Below are 20,612 nucleotides of genomic sequence, written 5' to 3' on the forward strand. Positions count from 1 at the left end.
TGCACCAGGGGGAACCCAGGGGCCTCTGCACCAGTACAGGGTCAGACAATGGGTCTGAAGATTCATCCCGATACCTAAGAGCAGTGAGGGTGCCGTTGTCTTGCCCATACAGGTCTGTGCGTCCCTCCAAGGGTATGTCTCCCCAGACCATCACTGACCCACCACCAAATCGGTCATGCTGAATGATAATGCAGGCAGCATAACGTTCTCCACATGTCCAGACCCTTTCACGTCTGTCACATGTGCTCAGGGTGAACCTGCTCTCATTTGTGAAAAGCACAGGGCGCCAATGGCGGACCTGCCAATTTTGTATTCTATGGCAAATGGCAATTGAGCTCCACAGTGCTGGGCAGTGAGCACAGATCTCTCCAGAGGCTAATGGGCCCCTTAGGCCATCCTCATGAAGTCTGTTTCTGACAGTGTGGTTCACAGAAATTGACACCAGTGGCCTGCTGGAGGTCATTTTGTAGGGCTCCTACTGTTTCTCCTTGCACAAAGGAGCTGGTTCTGCTGCTGGGTAAAGGTCTTCTACCACACTGCCCAGCTCTCTTAGAGCAACTGCCTGTCTCTAGGAATCTCCTTTTGAGACTGCGCTGGGAGACACAGAGGTCCTGGCAATGGAACGTATTGGTGTGCCATTCTGGAAGAGTTGGACTACCTGTGCAACTTTTGTAGGCTCCAGGTACTGGCTTATGCTACCAGTAGTGACACTGACCCTAGCCAAATGCGAAAATTATCAGTTGCCACCACCTGTAAAACCATTCCTGTTTTGGGGGTCGTCTCATTGTTGCCCCTCTAGTGCACCTGTTGTGCACCAGAGCCTCCTCCCAATCCTTTTCTTTTCCGAGGATGAGCTCTTGCTCTCACTCAAAGCAAAATAAAGGGCTACCACTTTCATTATACCAGCCTGGAGGGTCTTCAATTCTTTCAACCCTTATCAATTTACATTACATTTACATTTATTTATTTAGCAGACACTTTTCATCCAAAGTGACTTACATGTCAATTGTAGGCTATTACAAGGGACTTCCGGAACAACTTGGTGTTAAGTGCCTTGCTCAAGAGCACAACGGTGGGAGCTGGGAATTGAACCCACAACTTTTCAGTCTACTGCTGCTAGCCCAGCTCCTTAACCAATACGCTACCTTCTTTGTCTTCAGGACTGGCTAAAACTGACAGGTCAGCATCATTCTGTCTGCAGTACTGTATCTGACCAAGATAACTGCATGTCGACAAAGATTTTTTTTTTTTGTCCGGTAATTAACACCACCCACATTTGCATTCTCAATGTGTTTAAAACCTGTATTCAAGTTTATCCACAGTTGAGAGAATCACTAAAAATCTCAGTTAAATAGAATATTTCTCTGTAGGGAACCATTTTCATTTGAGAGGAAAAGAAACATCAGTTTATATTAACGTTTTTAATGGAATTCTCAAGTGTGATGCACATCTGATTTTGATGAACTCAAGCATAATACAAGACGAAAAGTTTGACCTAAAATAAATAAAACATTGTCTATGTAAATGGAACACAGAGTCTGTAAATGTCATCATTACTATACAAAACTGTATAATATAAATATATAAATCTGCTAAAACACATACCAATTACTGGACCTTTATCAAGTTATTTTTCATGCATTCAAACTCCCTTTAATCCAAACCTCAACATGATTAATAACCATTTTTGGTGCATGTATGGAGTCAGGCCTAGTTATGACACAGACATGGTCTAGTCTTGCTCTTGTCATGGTCTAGTCACGCTCTATCAATGTGTGTATGGTGAAACATTGAAGATTACATAGAATACACATTTTATGTACTCTATGTAAACAGAAACAATCACATTACCAGAGTCAACATGCAGATTATCAGATACTGAGTCATTACAAAAGGTCCCAGATGCAAATTACTGACTTGTTACAAGCAATGTAATGCCAGAAACAGTGAGTAATACACAGTATTATTGTAGAACAAAAACATACTCAATGTCATTAAAAACACACATTTGTAATGGCCTTTGACTCGGTGGCCTTTGACACGGTGTAACTAGCCGCTTTATTGTCACTGCCTTTGTATTAGAGGTAGGAGAAAGTTCACTTTTTGCTCTCAGCACTGCATAACAATTCAACCATTCTGGACCATTTTTTTTGGAGGGAGGTCATATTGATTTGAAGAATCCCTTGACCTGAAAAAAAAAATCTGTCAGTGTACAACAGGGGTGGCTAACCAGACCAGCATGAAGAGGCAAAAATAAATTCCACACCACTCAAAAGAGCCGCACAACAAAAAAGATGCCAACACTACAACAGCAACAGTGACTTATAGACCTACGCCTAATGAGACACAGGGTTACAGTTTAAATAGCTCTTCTCCTTTTCATTTAAAGTGAGACACTTAGCAGATGCTACAAATATTCATTTTCAGGAATGAGTAGCAAGCAACAAAAATATCTGAGACACATCACAAACTCCCTCTAACTGAATGACATTAGCATGAGCAATGCTTCAATTTACGACTGATATGATGCCAATGTAACCCGTGTTCCGTTAATTTTTGAATGTCCTGTGTTCCTCGATTTGTGCTTAGCTTTAGGCTACGTTTTCCTGATTGTAACAGTAGCAGCCGCGAGCCGCACAAGAGGAGGCAAAGAGCTGCATGCGGCTTGCGAGCTGCCACAGTTGAAAGACCCCTTCAGACAATCATCTCAAACGACACAGATGAGGAAACAAATCATTTAAATTTTAAAATGCTAATCGTATGAATAATAAAATGCTAATGACTAATAATGGAATTAAATGTGTGTGTGTGTGTGTGTGTGTTCGCACCTGTGTGATAAGCATTTCCTGGACTTTTGGGTCCTTCTCAAACCCCACCCCTGCATCAAGCACCAACACAGGAAGCTGCTTCAGCTTCTCTGAATGAAGCCTGAAAAACAACACAACAGAACAGAACATTGTGACTTTGCAGAAGAACATATTCAGTATTCTAACTGTCAAAAAGGAAGAAAACCTCCCGCCTTCCTCTGTACACACAGTACTGAGGGCTGTCCTATTAGGTGAGTCCAACCCACTCACTAACTCAGGGTTATCAAGGAAAATCTAGGATTGATAAACTCCGATTGCCCAAAGTAGTACTATGACTTGGTTTCACCTAACTTGTGTTTGTGCATGTTCCCCAGTGGATGCTGCGGTTATGACAATAGTTTGCATACTAGCAAAATGCATTATGGTCATTCATGGATCTAAATAAACACCATAACACCAAAAAAGGCCAGCGACGTTTGATGGCAGTGCATTGACATCAACGAAGTTGATAAGTTTTCCTGTTGTAGGCTAGGCTATATGATCTATTTAGTCAGTTTTGTCTATATTTCACACTCTCATACAACAATGTATCTATGGTCTCATCTGACAGCGTTCCAATGGTGATATATGTGTAGTCGATCACACCAATTACCCTAGGGATTCCTAAGGCAAATGTGGAGCGGTATAGGCTTACCCCATACAAAAAATGGCTGGAACTGTATAGGCGTTGCCTATGCATATCAGACTGAGTATTTTTATGTTGTGAATTACCTGTGATTGGATTAAAAACGTTTTTATCTTTTGAATGCTCAAATGACCAGGGAAAACAACGAATACATCCAAAACTTCAATGAGAACCTTGTATCACCTTATGAACTGAAAAGCACTTTGTGTTCTTGCGTAGCTGTGAGTGGATCATTGCAGCCAGTGGCACTGGGGGCATGTGCCCCTAGCAGTGGCAAAGAAATTAAATTCTCGAGAATTCTCAGATAGTATAGTATATATACACTCTTTTGATCCCGTGAGGGAAATTTGGTCTCTGCATTTATCCCACTCCGTGAATTAGTGAAACACACTCAGCACACAGTGAACACACAGGGCCAGATGTACGTACATTTGTGAACGTAGCGTTATCAGCGCCATGGACACACCGCAGATTGCGAACGCTGTCAGATCCAAGTTTCCGTCGTATTTATCAATCGTTCAATCCTTAGTGTAAACTGCGCCTTTCTCTGCCCTTCTCCGCCCATAAACGCAATTTACGAACATCCACAACTGAATGGCAGCGCCTACAAGCGCAGTTGAATGAAGTTAACTGATGACAACATTAAAAAGAATCAAATGTTTAGCGATCATGAACTAATACCATACATGATAAGATGTCAACAAGCAGGGAGATAATGAAGATCAGTAGTTCTACTCAAACTACTTGTGCACGTAGGCTATGGAAGATTGGTCAAATCTAGCAAGTAGGAAAGTTTAAGTGAATGACGTGAAAGTGAAAGTAAGACATCGAAAAGGCCAACGAAAAGTTAAAGTTGCTTTTGGTAGTACAAATACTTTCACCACAAAACTGGTGTTCTAAATAGCGATTCTGTTGTCTTTGAAAGGTTCTCTTATTGACGATTGAACTGCAATGTGGATTAACACCTGCTTTTACAAGGCGGAAGTATTTAGGCGCAGAATAGACGTGCGCTTTCAGGAGCAGTCTTTGTACATACCGCGAAATACATAACTAGGTGCTCTTTACTCTTCCCCTCCCATCTTTTTACGCTAAACTCCCACTTTCCCCTGGATCCTCCCATGAATGCATATGCATGACATGACAATCGCAATCTGCCACTTTCAGCTCCCGCGACAGGCAGTTTGCACTTTTACATCATTGCGGCCTGTTTGTACATACCTCGCAATGATTTTACACGCACATTGCGAAACAAATACGCCTGAAATGGGCGCAAAAGCGTTAGTACATCTGGCCCACAGTGAGGTGAAGTACACACTAATCCCGACGCAGTGAGCTGCCTGCTACAACAGGCGCTCGGGGAGCAGTGAGGGGTTGGGTGCCTTGCTCAAGGGCACTTCAGCCATACCTACTGGTCGGGGTTACAAGTCCGAAGCGCTAACCAATAGGCCACGGCTGCCCCCAAGATTACAATTGATATCCTTCATTGAAAACACCATTGGGATAAGCTAAAGGATTTTGATGGAGTCCAAAACACCCTCGCCTTGCTGAGTGGGCCTGTTATAATCTAATCATCAATGTCAATTAGGTCTGTAAGACTGTGGTCAAAAGTGTAATTATATATCAAGTTAAACATGAAGATAATCTGCTAGAGCTTTTAAACAAGCTGTGTAAATCGCCATGATGGCATACATCTGGTAAACCTTTTTGTATTATTGAATTAATCAGGAAGTTACATACGACGTCACAAATTTTATCCAAAAGTTACCTGGAAAAGGCAGTTACCTTGCTTCGTACAACAGCCCTTTGACTCTGTAAATGGGAACCATAGTGGCTCAGACCAGATTGAACAGCAGGTTTTAAGTAAGTTTCAGTGTGCACACATGAAACATGTTTCATTGGTGTTGTGTTTCATTTCTGTGCACACAAAACTTAACAAAACAAAAGAAACTAATGCAAATCTAGAGGGCTGAACTACCTATCAGGTTTTACCCTGGTTTTTCAGTAATACAAAGGAGGTTCTCTTTTAATCTCTGGAGCAGGTTATGCTCGATAAAGAGACCAAAACATAAAGCATAATTTCCAAGGAAAACAGTGTCTTCTTAAAACTACATGCTTAGAAGATCCGGTGGCCCACTGTGTGGAGATTGTGGGAGGGTGTCTTTAGAAGACAGGAAAGACACAGCCCATGGCCAACTTTCTCCTCTGACTTTGAATTGCAACACTGTAGTGCTCTCAGCCTGAACTACCAATTTAAATTCCTAATTTTTTAAGTAATTTGTCGTTTGTTTTTCTGTTGTGAAATAGACCTCTCTTATTCGCGATTAGCCATCTGGTTTCAACAAAATCTAACACTGTACCTTTTAAGTGAACACGCTCACAACCAGCTCAGGAAAACCTGGGTTGACTTGCAACTGCAGTTGTTAAGTTTTGTTCAACTAGCTAATGAGAAGAATAATGAACTTGCTTCATAGTACAGGCCCCAGTTGTGCATGTACAATGAATAACATACGCAAAGACACACTATAAGCACGCACATACTCACACAGTAGTCTTGTCTATTAGCCAGCTCTCATGCTGCGAGTGGAGTTTCTGTAAGTAGTCCAGCTTGACCCCTTTTTCCTCCTCTCTCCCCCTCATCCCTAACCGTGTCATACAGGTCTGGAACAGACAAAGCACACATTAGTAGGTGCACACGTGGATGTGTTTCAGTATGTAGTAGTGTTTCCAGTTACACACCAACAAGTCTTTGTGTATTTCCGTAGTATGTGTGTTCCTGTGTGTTTTGAACGCACCTCTGGTGGAGCTCTGAGGTAGATGATGCCCTCTAGCTGTACAAGCCTGCCAAACTGCTCTAAAAGGAAAGAGTGCCAGTCCTGGTAAACCGCCCACTCTGTAGCATTGATGCAGCCCAACTGGAACATGGTGAGCGCAAAAATGTACCTGCCGGGACACAGACCCACAAGTACACACAAAGTTACGTCCACTCAATACCATCCGACATAACTTAGATGTAAAGTGTGCCTATAAAAAGGATTTGCTGCAACAAGCTAAGTGCAATAGACACTCACAGACATACACAGACCTTAAAGGCATCCTAATGCAAGTGTTTTTTTAATATAACAGTTTAAAAGCCATTTTGATGGTAAATTAACCTGAAATAGCAAGAATGGTACGCTTTCCCAGCGATACAGTCTACAGAGAACCAATTTAATTAATTAATAGCAGAAATCTGCTTTCACTTTTGACTGTTTTCATTGAAAATGATTTTATTAAATTAAATTGACCAAGATTCCATTTATAAAAGCAAAAAAGGGGAAAATATCCAACGGGGTGAATACTTTTTACAGGCTCTTCACAGTGGCGTGTCCAGGGGGAAGGTGCTTAAGGAGTGAAGAATATCATACAAATTACATATAAAGACTACTCTTCACATAAAATATAATTTGGGTGTGTGCAATCTACATGAGTTTTTTTATTTTTATTATTTGGACATGGTTCAGCCCTTTAAACAAAGACAATTTCAGAGCCTGAATTATCAGCCATTTTGAAAGATGTCATAGGCCTTAGGGACACTTATTAGCAAAGCCTACTAGAGTAAGCATGATAAGATACAAATAATTTGTTTGAACAAATAAGATAACAAATAAACTTGCTGAGACACTTTTTAAGGCTAACATTATACAAACTAGATGTACCAAACTAGATGTACCGTCTCTCCGCAAAAATAAATCACATGTCAATTTGTCTCCATCTCCTACGCTTGCAATTTTTGTGTATTAAAATTAGTGTGTGCATGTGTGCACTTGCTTTTGTGTAGGTGTGCTTCTCTGTGTGTGCGTTTTCACTTGTGAGTGTGTGAGTTAATGGGGTGTGTGTGTGTTCGTGTGTGTGTCTGCATGCCTGCATGTGTGTGTGTGCTTTATGTGTCTGTGTGTGTATGTATGTGTGTGCCTGTTTGCCTGCATGTGTGTGTTTGTGTGCATGTTTGCCTGTGTGTGTGTGTGTGTGTGTATGCATGTGTGTGCCTGTTTGCCTGCATGTGTGTGCTTTTATGTGTGTGGGTGTGCACGTGTGCCTGTTTGCCTGCATGTGTGTGTTTTTATGTGTGTGTGCATGTGTGTCAGCGTGTGTGGGTGTGTTTGTGCATGCGTGCAAAGCTTCCAATGCATATCGCCCCCATGTGTCCGAACCCGGACCGAACCCGACAATTTCTAAATATTTGTCCGGTAGCCACACTCTACTGTGCATGCATGCGTGTACATGCTTGTGTTTATGTGTGTGTGCGTGGCGTGTGTGTGCTTATGTACGGGCCTGTGTGTTATAGCGCGGGAATGATGCCAAAAACCTCCCTTCCTACCATCCGGTGGATCCATCAAACGTCATGTCAAACGCCTACCAGCACGTTCATTGCTTTCTCATGCAACAACAAATGTGAAGCTACCTCTCCGGAGGTTTTGTTTTTGGTGCATTTTGTCTAAAATCTAAGACAGTAGAAAATTATGTTTAAAGACTTAATTAAATTAAAAACATAATTTTCTACTGTCTTAGATTTTAGTTTCACATTGCAAGTAATGCTTAACATGACCAATAGGGCTACAAATTGTGGTTAACTAGTCGAAGTTGTCGACAGCATATTCTTGAGTAGGCCTAGTTGTGAACTTTAATCGTAGCCTATAGCCAAATTGAAATAAATGCGAATTTATGATAAGCCTGTCAGTTCGACTGGCGACCCACAGTTGGATAGTAGGTCCCCCGAACAGTCTGCATTGCTACACTGAGGGCTTCTCTGTCTGCTGATGTTTTGCTCAAAGGTCCAGGCGGTCCACATATAGCCTTCATGCCATTCCAGCTGAAAACACTTTTCATTTGTTAGCCTATTATAAACGTATCTTTATTAGTGTCAACATTACAGTATTTAGGCTATGTTAATCTCAAGCCACTCTAAGAAATGGCCGTAGGTCTACTTTTAGAGTAAAGCACAGCAAAATCTATTCAAATTGCAGTCCGAGGGCTAGTCCGAGGGATATTGTCCATAAAACGTTGTTAAACTTAGCCTATAGGCTAGGATACATAATCACATATTTGGAGATTTGAAGTGGGCTCATATGCTTCCATAACGTATTGATGTAAGAAAGAGAAAATGTGGTAAGGCTAGCCTATGGCATTTCTCATATCTCGCAGATAATTGGTTGTCCAGTTTTGCCGATGGTTATAAAGCATAATAGTTTGAGCAACAATAGCAATAGCTTGTCACTAATAACGACACAAATAGACTAATGAATGTTCATTTAATGAAGTTTCAACATTGTGCAGTGTTCCTACATGTATTCATGTTCCAACACAAGCCTACATGTATCCATCATGTTCCAACAGAATAAGTACATGTTGCAACAATTCTGGGCACATGTTGGATATGTGTAAGTTCATGTAGGCTGCTTATAAAAAGGAAATTATTCTGATACATGTAAGTGTAGAAATCTGGGGTATTTCTGTATGTATTCTGATGTGTTCATCTGTGTTACTTTTGTGTTACTTTTTGTGTGTAGTAGAGACGTGGAGAGGTACATGCCATTGTTTGTGTCTGCACATAGGATTTACCATCAACAGGTCAGACTGCCATGTTCCTGGCCGTAGTCATAGCACGGGCAGAATGAGATATCACCTTGTTATTCTGTTTTCAGGGCTAGTACTTTTCCTATTATTTTTGAGCTATGGCTGGTACCTTCCACGTTGGCATGATTTACGTTGATATGATTTTAGTATAACAGGCTTTGTCTCAGGTTTGGACTTCGAGACGGATCGAGGCGAGCTTCCGGGAGCATCTTATGCCAAGACGGCTCAGCAGCAGCCGCTTCTACTAACTACCACACCTGTTAGACTCTGTGCAGTTTTACTGTTTGAGACTTAGCCTGTGCTCGGTTAGTGAGTGTTGTACCATCTACAATAAATTCTTTTAATCACCGATCCTGATCCAGCCGTCAAGCTTTATTGACCATCTTCAGTACAGACATCAGAACTAAAACACAATGTGACCAAGAAGATCAAGGAAACCTCTGAAGAGGGAAAACGGGAAAGTTTGGCCAACATCAAAGACATGCAGAACAGCGCAAGCCGAGAAGAGAAGTGGACTTGGATTGAAAATGCGGCGAAGCTCCATGACGACAACCTGTGGAGGTTTGGAACAAGAACAGTGGCTCCAGAAAGTCTTCTGCCATACCTGGCGACGCAAATTCATTCGCTTGGACACGTGGGAGTGGAAAAAATGAGGAACAGATTCATACAGGTCTGGTGGGCCCCAAAGTTCACAGCAACGGCCAGGGACATCGTCAAGCGGTGTGCCACCTGTCGGCAAAACAACCACGACAGAAAGGTCAAGCTGCCAACATTGAAAACACCTGCTCCACCAGGGCCTTTCAGAGTTCTTCAGATAGATTACATCACCCTTCCAAAGTGCAAAGGCTATCGCGACGTTCTGATTGTCCTGTGCAAGTTCTCTAGGTGGATCGAGGCGTTCCCTGCACGATCCGGAACTGCACTACACACTGCCAAAGTCCTCGTGAAAGACATCATTCCACGATACGGATTGCCGAACAGATCTGCTCAGACAACGGAACACACTTCACTGGAGCAGTCTGCGGAGAGGTGGCCCGCATGCTGAATGTGCAATGGTCCCTGAACTGCCCTTACCACCCAGAATCCTCTGGGCAGGTGGAGAGAGCCAACCGGACGCTGAAGGAACGACTGGCCAAGAAACATCAAGAAGGCATTCCTTGGGTTGACGCCTTTTACCAACAGTCCTGTGTAGCATGCGTGCTACAAGCAACAGGGACACAGGATTCAGCCCATTTGAGATCGTGACTGGCAGGCCTTTCTCAGCACCAGGCACGATCGATCTGAGGAAAGCCGACATCCACCTGACATCAGATGCAATGCTGAACTACTGTGTGCAATTGACAGAAGCGGTCCAGACAGCGGCTAACCAAGTGAAAGAGGCCTGGGGAGACCCCCCGGAAGGTGGGCACTCTCTAGTGCCAGGTCAGTGGGTGATGATTCACAAGCCCCAAAGGTTAGCTAGAAGCGAAATGCGATGGGCGTATCAGATCTTGTTGATAACACAGTCGGCAGTAAAGGTCCAGGGCAAAACCAAATGGATACACGCCAGCCACTGCAAACTAGTTGATCCGCCCGGAAACATGACACGCCGAGCAGGGTACGAATTATATCTGATTTTCCGCCCGTCTTCTTTTTAGAAATAGGGTGTAGACCAGGGAGGAAGATTCACGGAAGACTTTCATTTTGACGGTGGATTTGTTGTTTTCACGGGAGGTCAGAGGAAAAAATGAAAAGGGTAGGGACACCAGTGTAGAATCTTTCCCTGTAAAACCGAGCCTGCTTGGAGTGTTGTGCTAGTTGACTCTTGGTGAAACAAACTCATGCTCAGAAAGGTGATAGACTTGGACAAGTCTTACCTGTTTTTTTTATTACTGGCATTAGCCATTATCTAATTCAGGAGTGATTACATATACCTGTGAAATGTTTAATCATTATGTGCTTGCATGTTATATTGTTAATCAATACTATAACTTGATTATATATTACATTTAATCATTATATGATTGTTCTCACTGCAACCATGACTATCCTCCAACTGATACTGCTCTTTACTTTCACTCCACATGTACCCATGAAGTTGCTTGAAGCCACGGACATCATCCAGGACAGAGACTTTTGCCTTTGAACTGAACTGTTGCCTGCCGGTCTCCTTCACTTCTCCCCAAAAAGACTCTGTTTCCCAAAGGAATCCTCAACTCCATCGTTCTCTAACAGCGATCAGCTCACTGAATTCTGTGTTGTGTAACTGTTGTTGTGTGCCTTCTTTATCAACTGAAAAATGTCACCGAGAATGTTGTTTTGTTGTGCTGTTATCCTGTGTCACCTGGTTTTTGTTACTGATACTCTGTATGACAGCCATCATGATGTGCACAAGGACAACACTTTTCTGAAGACGGCTCATGGGTAAGCCCAGGCCAAGCGTAAGCATTCGTGTTGGGTATGCGGGTTAATGCCATCTGCCTCTGAAGTGTATCCTTACATAGCCATCCCCTTTACCATCCCAGAGTATGTAGCAGCCTTTAACAGTACTACAAATGGTTCCCCTGATGACATCTTTCCCAATCCTCCATGGGCCAGAGGGCCCCCTACTAAGCTTAAATTGAGTTATGCCCCCACGTGGTGTGGTCTGTTGGGTGGCCGACAAGAGTGGACGGGTCGGTGGTAGGTCAGAGCATCTGCCCATATGAAGTTCAGGTTGGACAGACTGAGGTTTCCATTGAACAGTCAGGTGAAGTGGTCCTTATTCCCCTTCCCCGATGATCGTGTTCCAGGTGGGGCGCCAGGAAGCACGGTCGTCACTAATGCACTAGCCCCTGCACGGTTCCATGTTTGTGTGTGGACAGTATGCATATTCCTATCTTCCCCTAATTGGCAAGGCTCTTGTTATTTATCTTATGTTGTTCCAGCTGTGAGGATTGTGGGGAGGGAACATTTGGTGGGTGAGTCAACATCCATACACCCTAGGACTAAAGCGTGGACGCTTTTGGGGGGTCACAGTACTGTTGCAACCCGACACAGAGATTCTTTGCCGCTTTAATTCCAGCTTATGGCCTAACTGTGGCTTTGATGAGATTAGAGATCTGGTACACATTGTTGATGTAGTAGCTAATGACACTGCACGTGCTCTTTCAGACATTAACCGAGAACTGTATGCAGTAAGACAGGTTGCCCTTCAGAATAGACTCTGCCTGGACGTGGTTTTGGCCAGTAAGGGAGGTGCTTGTGCTCTGATTGGACAGGAATGCTGTACTTATGTGCCTGACTTCGACCCGTAATGTCTCCAATTACATCAAAGATATTTACCCGTGCAGCAGCAGCTTAAGGGATAATGGTAGCTGGTCCCTGGGAGGTTGGTTGAGTAGCTGGGGTGGGCCCCTGTTTGCTCAGATTGTCCAGTTCATTATGCCCCTGCTCATTCCCATCTTTGTCATCTACTTAGCAATCCAAGTGGTGTTGTGTATCATTAAGCGTGCCACCACTACCAATCCAAGATTGGCCCCTGTTAGAGTACCTCCTGCCCAGCCTCGGGATGAACCGAGGATGTGGGTTTGATTCCTTTCCTTTTAATTTTTTTTTTTTTATGTGTGAGACAATCCTCGAACGAAATCAGTTATTATGTTTTTCTTTTTAAGACACCGCACTTCCTCCTTTTTCGAAGTGCTAGAGAAGTAATCTTGTCTTGGTTTGTCCTCTGTCCTTTAGACCACATCAGACTCCTTTTATTTGTTTTGTATGATCTATAAAAATCTGTGTTTTTTAATTGATCAAGAGGGGGGACTGTAGAAATCTGGGGTATTTCTGTATGTATTCTGATGTGTTCATCTATGTTACTTTTGTGTTACTTTTTGTGTGTAGTAGAGACGTGGAGAGGTACATGCCATTGTTTGTGTCTGCACATAGGATTTACCATCAACAGGTCAGACTGCCATGTTCCTGGCCGTAGTCATAGCACGGGCAGAATGAGATATCACCTTGTTATTCTGTTTTCAGGGCTAGTACTTTTCCTATTATTTTTGAGCTATGGCTGGTACCTTCCACGTTGGCATGATTTACGTTGATATGATTTTAGTATAACAGGCTTTGTCTCAGGTTTGGACTTCGAGACGGATCGAGGAAGCGACTCGGGGAGCATCTTATGCCAAGACGCTCAGCAGCAGCCCGCTTCTACTAACTACCACACCTGTTAGACTCTGTGCAGTTTTACTGTTTGAGACTTAGCCTGTGCTCGGTTAGTGAGTGTTGTACCATCTACAATAAATTCTTTTAATCACCGATCCTGATCCAGCCGTCAAGCTTTATTGACCATCTTCAGTACAGACATCAGAACTAAAACACAACGCAAAACGATCGTGAATCCAACATAAGTAAGGCGGGTGGTATGACGTTCGGTTGGTCGATCGGTTGGTTGATCAGATGGACGGTCGGAAGGTTTTAGGCACGATTCCCGCGCCATAGTGTGTATGTGTGTGTGAGAGTCTGTGCGCGTGTGTCTGTGTGTGGCGTGTGTGTGCTTATGTACGGGCCTGTGTGTATGTGTGTTTGAGAGTCTGTGCGTGTGTCTGTGTGTGTGCATGTGTACGTATGCCTGCATGTCTATTGTGTGTATGTGTATTGGGTCATTCTGTGTCAAATTAGACAAAATCCAGGAAAACGGTTGCAGCACCGACTCCGATTTTTCTTAAAGTTTGTCTGCACAATGTTTAGGTTCCATAACTAAAACCTGCAAAATATTTTTGTTCAATTCTATTGTTTTCATAGACTTTTTGCCCTTGATTGTTTACACTCTCTAAAAGGCCTTATTTTGGAGGCCATGTTTGGACATTCATATCTTAAAACGTATTATCCCTAGCCTCAACAAACTTTGTAGAATGGAAGACAAACATGTTCTCAATACGATTCAATCATTAAAAGTTTGTACCACAGTCTCATTGGTTTTATAAAAGTCCCTAGTTTCAGAAAAAAAACATGCAACAAAAAGTAATATTGAGGGTCTCAAAATATTGTGACTCGCATTGACAGACTTCATTGATGTCAGAGACTTCATTCTCTGTATTATATGTCAGTGTACCATGAGTTTGAAGCTATTATTTTAAGGTAATAGAACTGCATTGGGTTGCTTTAAGTCCATATTCTGTGGCTCTCACTAGATTCGGTGGTTAGTCTGTGCCACTTGACAAGTTCAGTTGTGACTTCTTGAGTACATCTCTAATACAGTAGGAAGGCTTTAACAGGCAGGTCAGCATACTTGATCTGTTGACTGTTTGCAGATTTAGGGCATTTTTCATAGGCAGAGAAAAGAAGTTGCACTCAAACACTGCCCACTTTATCAACAGAGTCAGTGCAGTGATGAAGGAACAGATTAAATAGACAGATATATAAGGTCAAAGTGATTCCATGCTCCCTTTAAGAGTAGCCTATTTTTTAGTATTTTCAAAATACAAAATTACAGTATTTTATTTTGATACATGGCGTGGCTACTGTAGTTGTACAGTTGTAGTTTAATTTCATACACTTAAAATTAGGGTATTTTATATTTTATTTGAAAATAAATGTTCATGTATTTCTGCCCATCCCTGTTTACTCCTATGTTTTGATGGTCAAGGATTTCAATGACACCACATACACAACATCATAAACACCTCAAGAATCACCATAACCAAATTATGCTTTTTACACTACATATTTTGAACCAAACATGAAAACACTGAAACAGTGTATTGAATTGCACTGTATCGGCCCACATCAAGACAGATTATGAGCCAATGGGGCCCAGGGCACAGACGTGAAAAGGCGGTACACAGGTTGAGCTAAATAGGGCCCCATATCACTGACAGCGTAACCTCTTCCACTGTAGGAACTGTAGGAGCCCAGTACCAAAACTGCATTGGATACCTCTAATGTGTATACAGAGCGTGGTAATTCTATGAGCAAAACAAAACAGTCACACATGAAAGTTGGTGCTGACCGGTCACTGTAAACGGAGCGCTCATACACCTGCACAGGTGTGTCTGAGGAGTGCAGCAGCTGTGCAGGGGGTGGCTGGAGCTGAGTGCGCAGGCGGCTCAGGAGGCTGAACGTCTGGAATGTGTAGGACCAACGTGGTGTGTCCGCATACATCATGTCCAGCAGGTTACTCGCTGAAGTCTGCTTGGACAAACAGGGGAGGCAAGACTCAAAGATCAATCAGGGTTTTTTTCAGGGACCTTCAGATCACACTTACAAAAGAGCAAACTAAAGACTAAGCAATTGTAGTTATCTAAAGATGATGGTCGCAAACTCTTCCTTTGGAAAATGCATAGAAAAAGTCCATTACAACTAGCCTGGGAATAGCCTACCCATTCGAACCTTTGGCAAATTTGGGATTTGCTCTGCAGGTTCGTCTGGCCAAGAATTCGTCAACAACTGGGTTTAAAACCTTCGTTTACAAGACTGCTGCACTTTCGAAATGAGAGTTTAATCACTGCTAATTACGCCCCTGCTGGAAGTCATATGTCAATGAACCTCTGCAAGACCCACTCTCAATCTCAATTGAGAAGGGTCTGGTGTCAACGAGGCTACAGTACAACAGCACTGCACACTAACAGAGTAAAGAAGCAGATTCACCACACAACAAGCCAGGGTTAAAAAAAGAGGAGAAATTCAGCAGAAGAACAGCTTTAATGACAGAGGTGTTTAAGTCACGGTGAGGGAGAGGACAGGCACCCTATGGGAGCTTGGAACATATCATATAATAACAATAATAATAATAATAATAATAATTTAAATTTATATAGCGCCTTTCAAGATACCCATGGTCGCTTTACAATGAGGGGGTTAGGGGTCCTCACTAGTAACCACCACCAATGTGTAGCACCCACCTGGGTGATGCACGGCAGCCATTATGCGCCAGAACGCTCACCACACACCAGCTTGAGGTGGAGAGTGAGGGAGTGAATGAGCCAATTACAGTGGGGAATGATTAGGGGGCCAGATTGAATGAGCCAGATTGGGAATTTAGCCAGGACACCGGGGAACCCCCTACTCTTTACGATAAGTGCCATGGGATCTTTAATGACCACAGTGAGTCAGGACCTCGGTTTAACGTCTCATCCGAAGGATAACATATAATAAGATCTTTGCAACTAAGCCACTTCCCATTGTAACAAAAAGCATCCACAGTGTTGCTGCATTTAATCAAACATTTCAAAATGTTCAAGGAGTTCAGGTCATATTGTGCAATTTGACACTTAGGCATAAAAAAAAAAAAAAGGTTTGGTTCCTGTTGGTTGTCAGTTGAGGCCATGGGTCGGTAGGGAATTTTTTTTTTTTTTTTTCCCCAGTGGCAGTAAGGGATAGGTAGAAAATCAGTCCCTCCAAGATTTCACGAGGTTTTTTGAGACTGTTTCGACCTAAAATGCCTGGATGGAAGTTGCAGTGTTTTTAGCTGTTTCTTGTGGAGAAATTGCGGGAGGAAGTGAAAATTGCAAAAATAGTTGCGATTTTTTTTTATTTTTTAATTTAGGGCAATTGACCAAAATCACACTGATAATCTTGATGCTTATTAAAAAAGGATAATCAAAGGTAAACAGTAAGGATTACAGAAAATCAAAGTAGGCCTACTTTATTTGTGAAAATGCTTTGACTGAGGTAATTCACAAAGCAGTATAACCTTTCGTAGAACTGTCCAAAAAAGACAGTCACCTAAAGAGATGGCATCATGTCATATGTTTCAATACATTCATATATTTTGTAATTCATATTAGGTTCATATCTTTTTAATAATTCATAGTCTGTGGCCTGCATAATTACTAATAGCCAAGTAAGTATCTAGTAATTTCATATTGATGTAAACTATTTGACTACACTTCTGTTTAATGTCATTACATTGGACTAATGTAATGACATTAAACAGAAGTGTAGTCAAATGGATCGTCTAATTGACTGCCTGCCCCTTTAAGGACGTGAGAGTAGCCTAATTACATTTCTGAGTGGATTGGAAGGCTTGCATCTCACTGTGTTCGGCTAGGAGTGTAAATCACATTTTGCATAGTGCATTACGATATGTGGATGCAATTGGGAATGTCTTCTATGTCATTAGTTAAAATAAATGTAAAAAAAAACAACTCGAATGAAATCATTCTTGGATCATAGAGGTACTGTAAATGTCTTGTAATTTTATTAATTTCTATGATTTTGGTAGCACTACTCAAACTAAGCCCACAAGCTAGCAAACATGACATAAGCTAAAAGGACATATCCAGGTAAACGTTTGCCAATGGGTTGCATAGCCTACTCAAATGTCAGTAAACCAAGTAGGCCTTAATTAACTTACTTTCATAGCCTAGGTAGGTTAGCAACACCAGGTTGAGAGATGCAAGTAAGCAGATCATTAACGTTAGCCTTCTATTTATTGTCATCAAAACTGCAGAGGAACGAACACGTTAGGGCAGTCCTTGGTGTCATATGCAGAAGGTGCAGAAGTAAGTGTGCCATCTGGCTCAATATTCTGCGCGAGGGACTGTTGTGGTAGGTGAAATTTCACAGTGAAACTACGATGATTGGTCAAATTTGCGAAAAAGTTGCGGTGATTGGACAAAATTGCGAGTGCCTTGGTAAGTGACGAAAACAATCGTCTTCGTGAACTGTGAGCTGTGCATAGGCTACTTTGTAAAAGAGAGAATACGCTCATCCCTATACATAACGCAAGGGGTAATTATGAGCCATTGGTTTCCAAAGGAGATTTTATTTGTGTCGCCAGCATAGCCTATTGACAATTTATGTTGTAAATAGGCCTACCTTATAATCCTACCTGTAGCTTAGGGAAGCTAACAGCTTTCTATTAGGATCTAGTTTGTTAGCTACCGTTTTGTCATAACTCCCTGATGCATTTTTGCATTTAGAATAGCCAGAGCGTGTATATCTCAATCGGAAAATTAAACAATATCGGGTGCCTATGGACTAGGCTGGGTGAACCCAGCCTGATCTGCCCGCTATTTATTTTTTGATTTCTTAAAAGATTGAGCTTGGTCTGATGAAAGCCAGACTAGCCATGGACCTCAGTTACACAATGCAAGGGAACATGAATCAGCCTATATTTGCACGAACAATAACGGACAAAAGCTCTTCAACTTTGGCCCGTTAAAATGTGTATGAACAGTCTAGCGACGCATTTCATCAAGGCCCATTTGGACATGTCAGTTATTTGCACCACTGGTTAGATGTAAAACAGCATTTCGTTTCAGACTACTGTTACTTAATTTGTGCATTAACAATAACGTTTCAGACTACTGTTACTTAAGTTGTGCATTGACAATAAAGTATTACATGAACTAAAGATGACTAAAATCTTATGTAGAAGAAACATTCACAAAAAATAAATAAATAAATAAATAACATTATGCTGATACCTTTTGCTTTTCCCAAATACAATGTAGCCTACAGGTGTAAGTGACCTTTCATCAATCCAGCTGCAATGGATGAACTGTGATGAACTGCCCTACTTGTGATTGTTTAGAGATTTTAGGTTTTATAACAATGCTACATCTTCTTTGGCTATTCTACAATCTATTCACCTTTTCAGCACCAGTAGGCTACTTTCTGTGCAGTCGCACACACACACTCAGGCATGCCAAACAAGCATACACAAAAGTTTCAAGAGTGGGGGATGGAGTAAAATATGGAGACAAATTGAAGTGTGATTTATTTTCGCGGAACGGATGTACAGGACTGAGCGGCGGTCATATTTTGTACCGCTATGCGGTACATCTAGTTAATGTAATTTTTGTTCGCCTTTTATTTGTGGATTTATTTAATGTAGCCTAGACTATTTAGTGTTATTTCTTCCCCAAGCTCATAAAATAAATTTGGGTCGCACATAAATTGACAGGGTCGGTCGGAAACCGGAACCCAAGAATTTTGTTTTTTATGCCTTGTAAACATGCACTGTTTATGTACAACTGCTTTTTAAACTAAACTTAGCCTAAACGTTTGGCAGAAATTATATGGCTCACCTGTGACGTGCCCTCAACATTCTGCCATTTGCTGACTGGTTCAGGGATCACCTCCCAGTCCTGGCCTGCCTTTTGTAGCAGCCGTGCAAACGTGGATTTCCCCACTGCTTTAGAAAAAATCAGTCACAAGTACTAAATGGGTGTACCGGTAAAAATGTGGCACTTACAATTTCACAAGATGACGTTGCGCTGTCAATATACAATTTACTTATACAATCACATAAGAGCCGGAAGTAGAACTTTATTTACCAATGTTTCCCTCTATGGACACACGCTTGATCCGGCTACCCACGTCCATTTGGCCGACGCTAGGCTCACGGATGGGCGAAGTCGAGAGGCAACGCTTGGTTGCGCTTGTTGCCATTGTTGCGTTATCAAACTGCGAGTAGGTTAGAGGCCAGCGTCTACAATTTCCCAACAAAATGTAATACAGATAACGATGAGAGCGCATGTGTTTCAGATATCTCTGCGTGGAGAGAGCGGTGAACATGACCAACACTGAACAGTTGCCGAATGACTTGAGTTGATACGTTCAGGAAATAAAAGCTAATTGCTACTGCCTATCCCATCTGACAGGACAGCAGTCATCTAAAAGAGCAGTCTGTGGAGAGTAGGCATAGTAAAAGCATAATTCCGTGAGTTTATTTCGTCAGTCAGCCTACTCCTTTATGCCTCTACTGCTGTTCAAATTACTATCATAACATATCGAATCCAACACATGTGTGACTTACATTAATGTTTCCGGGGGAAATCCTCGCTAATTCAAAGTAAAAGTTCTAGGTGCAGAAAGTGGACAAAGATGTGTTTTCGTTGGATACGTGTCAGCTACTGCCATCAGAGTCAATGGCATGAGAAATTCTCCAACTGTAGAAATTTTGGGCAACAAAATTGACACTTTAATTTTTGAGAGAGAATCAAAAGAATAATGTCTTTTACTTTTTTACAACTTCATTAATTCTTAAGATTTATGATTTGTATACTTATAGTAGACTACTTGTTCATACAGTCTTTGACTTGTTTACTTTCATTATTGATCGCCGACACTGTACTCACATTATTATTACAAATTACAGGCGATGTTCCATCTTGCTGGCAATAGGCCAAAAGCATTGACTAGGCTTAATGTAGGCTTTAGTTTTTACAACTGTTTACCAGAGAATTAGGGATCTTTTAGTAGGGGGGCCTATGTGTCTAATTTGGGGGCTTGTGGGATTCGCATGTTAATTTTTGGAGAGTATTATATCTTTGTTCTAGGGGTTCTTAAGAGTAAAAAAAAAACATGTCTCCATTTTTTTTGAAGGACCCAAATCAAAGGTCAAATTCAGAATAGGTCAAATTTGGTGTTTTGTCCATAAACCTCACATTGCTGGTATTATAGCATAGGGTTTGGTGCCAAAAAGCAAAGATATTCTACAAGGTAGTGTGCAAAAGTGGGCCACATAAACAATACAACATTATAAAAAAAATTTAGGCTGATGATTGATCTCTTTAACAAAAAATTGTGCCTAAAATTCTCAA

At 41.8% G+C, this 20,612-nt stretch overlaps 1 protein-coding gene and 1 long non-coding RNA gene across 3 annotated transcripts; one reads left to right on the forward strand and one right to left on the reverse strand.

Annotated features, from left to right (window-relative positions):
- Positions 1-1,431: 1,431 nt before the first annotated feature.
- dguok (deoxyguanosine kinase) lies at positions 1,432-19,820 on the reverse strand. Of its 2 annotated transcripts, none has more exons than XM_048243271.1 (7): positions 19,344-19,820; positions 19,095-19,198; positions 15,071-15,249; positions 6,285-6,432; positions 6,035-6,150; positions 2,829-2,928; positions 1,432-2,188 (listed from the first exon to the last, which is right to left on the reverse strand). In XM_048243271.1, exons 1-7 carry the CDS (start codon positions 19,582-19,584, stop codon positions 2,162-2,164), a joined length of 915 nt encoding a protein of 304 aa, XP_048099228.1. In that variant the 5' UTR covers positions 19,585-19,820; the 3' UTR covers positions 1,432-2,161. The 2 variants fall into 2 exon arrangements, with proteins under 2 accessions (XP_048099228.1, XP_048099227.1); XM_048243270.1 differs by having other exon boundaries at positions 19,095-19,201.
- Positions 9,208-13,379, forward strand: LOC125294478. Its single transcript, XR_007193533.1, has 2 exons — positions 9,208-9,272; positions 13,195-13,379. It is a non-coding gene; the product is annotated as an uncharacterized LOC125294478 (long non-coding RNA).
- Positions 19,821-20,612: the final 792 nt, after the last annotated feature.

The sequence above is a fragment of the Alosa alosa genome, chromosome 5, assembly GCF_017589495.1.
Source record: "Alosa alosa isolate M-15738 ecotype Scorff River chromosome 5, AALO_Geno_1.1, whole genome shotgun sequence".
NCBI classification, from domain to species: domain Eukaryota; kingdom Metazoa; phylum Chordata; class Actinopteri; order Clupeiformes; family Clupeidae; genus Alosa; species Alosa alosa.

What these genes read in the sequence shown, in the direction of transcription:
- dguok (XM_048243270.1), bottom strand. Translation starts at nt 19,584, where the DNA reads ATGTTCACCGCTCTCTCCACGCAGAGATATCTGAAACACATGCGCTCT. An exon ending in CGCTCCGTTTACAGTGACCG is followed by an intron (nt 6,433 to 15,070) that starts GTCAGCACCAAC and finishes GTGTCCCGGCAG; the next exon opens with GTACATTTTTGCGCTCACCA. An exon ending in CTAATAGACAAGACTACTGT is followed by an intron (nt 2,929 to 6,034) that starts GTGAGTATGTGC and finishes GTTGTTTTTCAG; the next exon opens with GCTTCATTCAGAGAAGCTGA.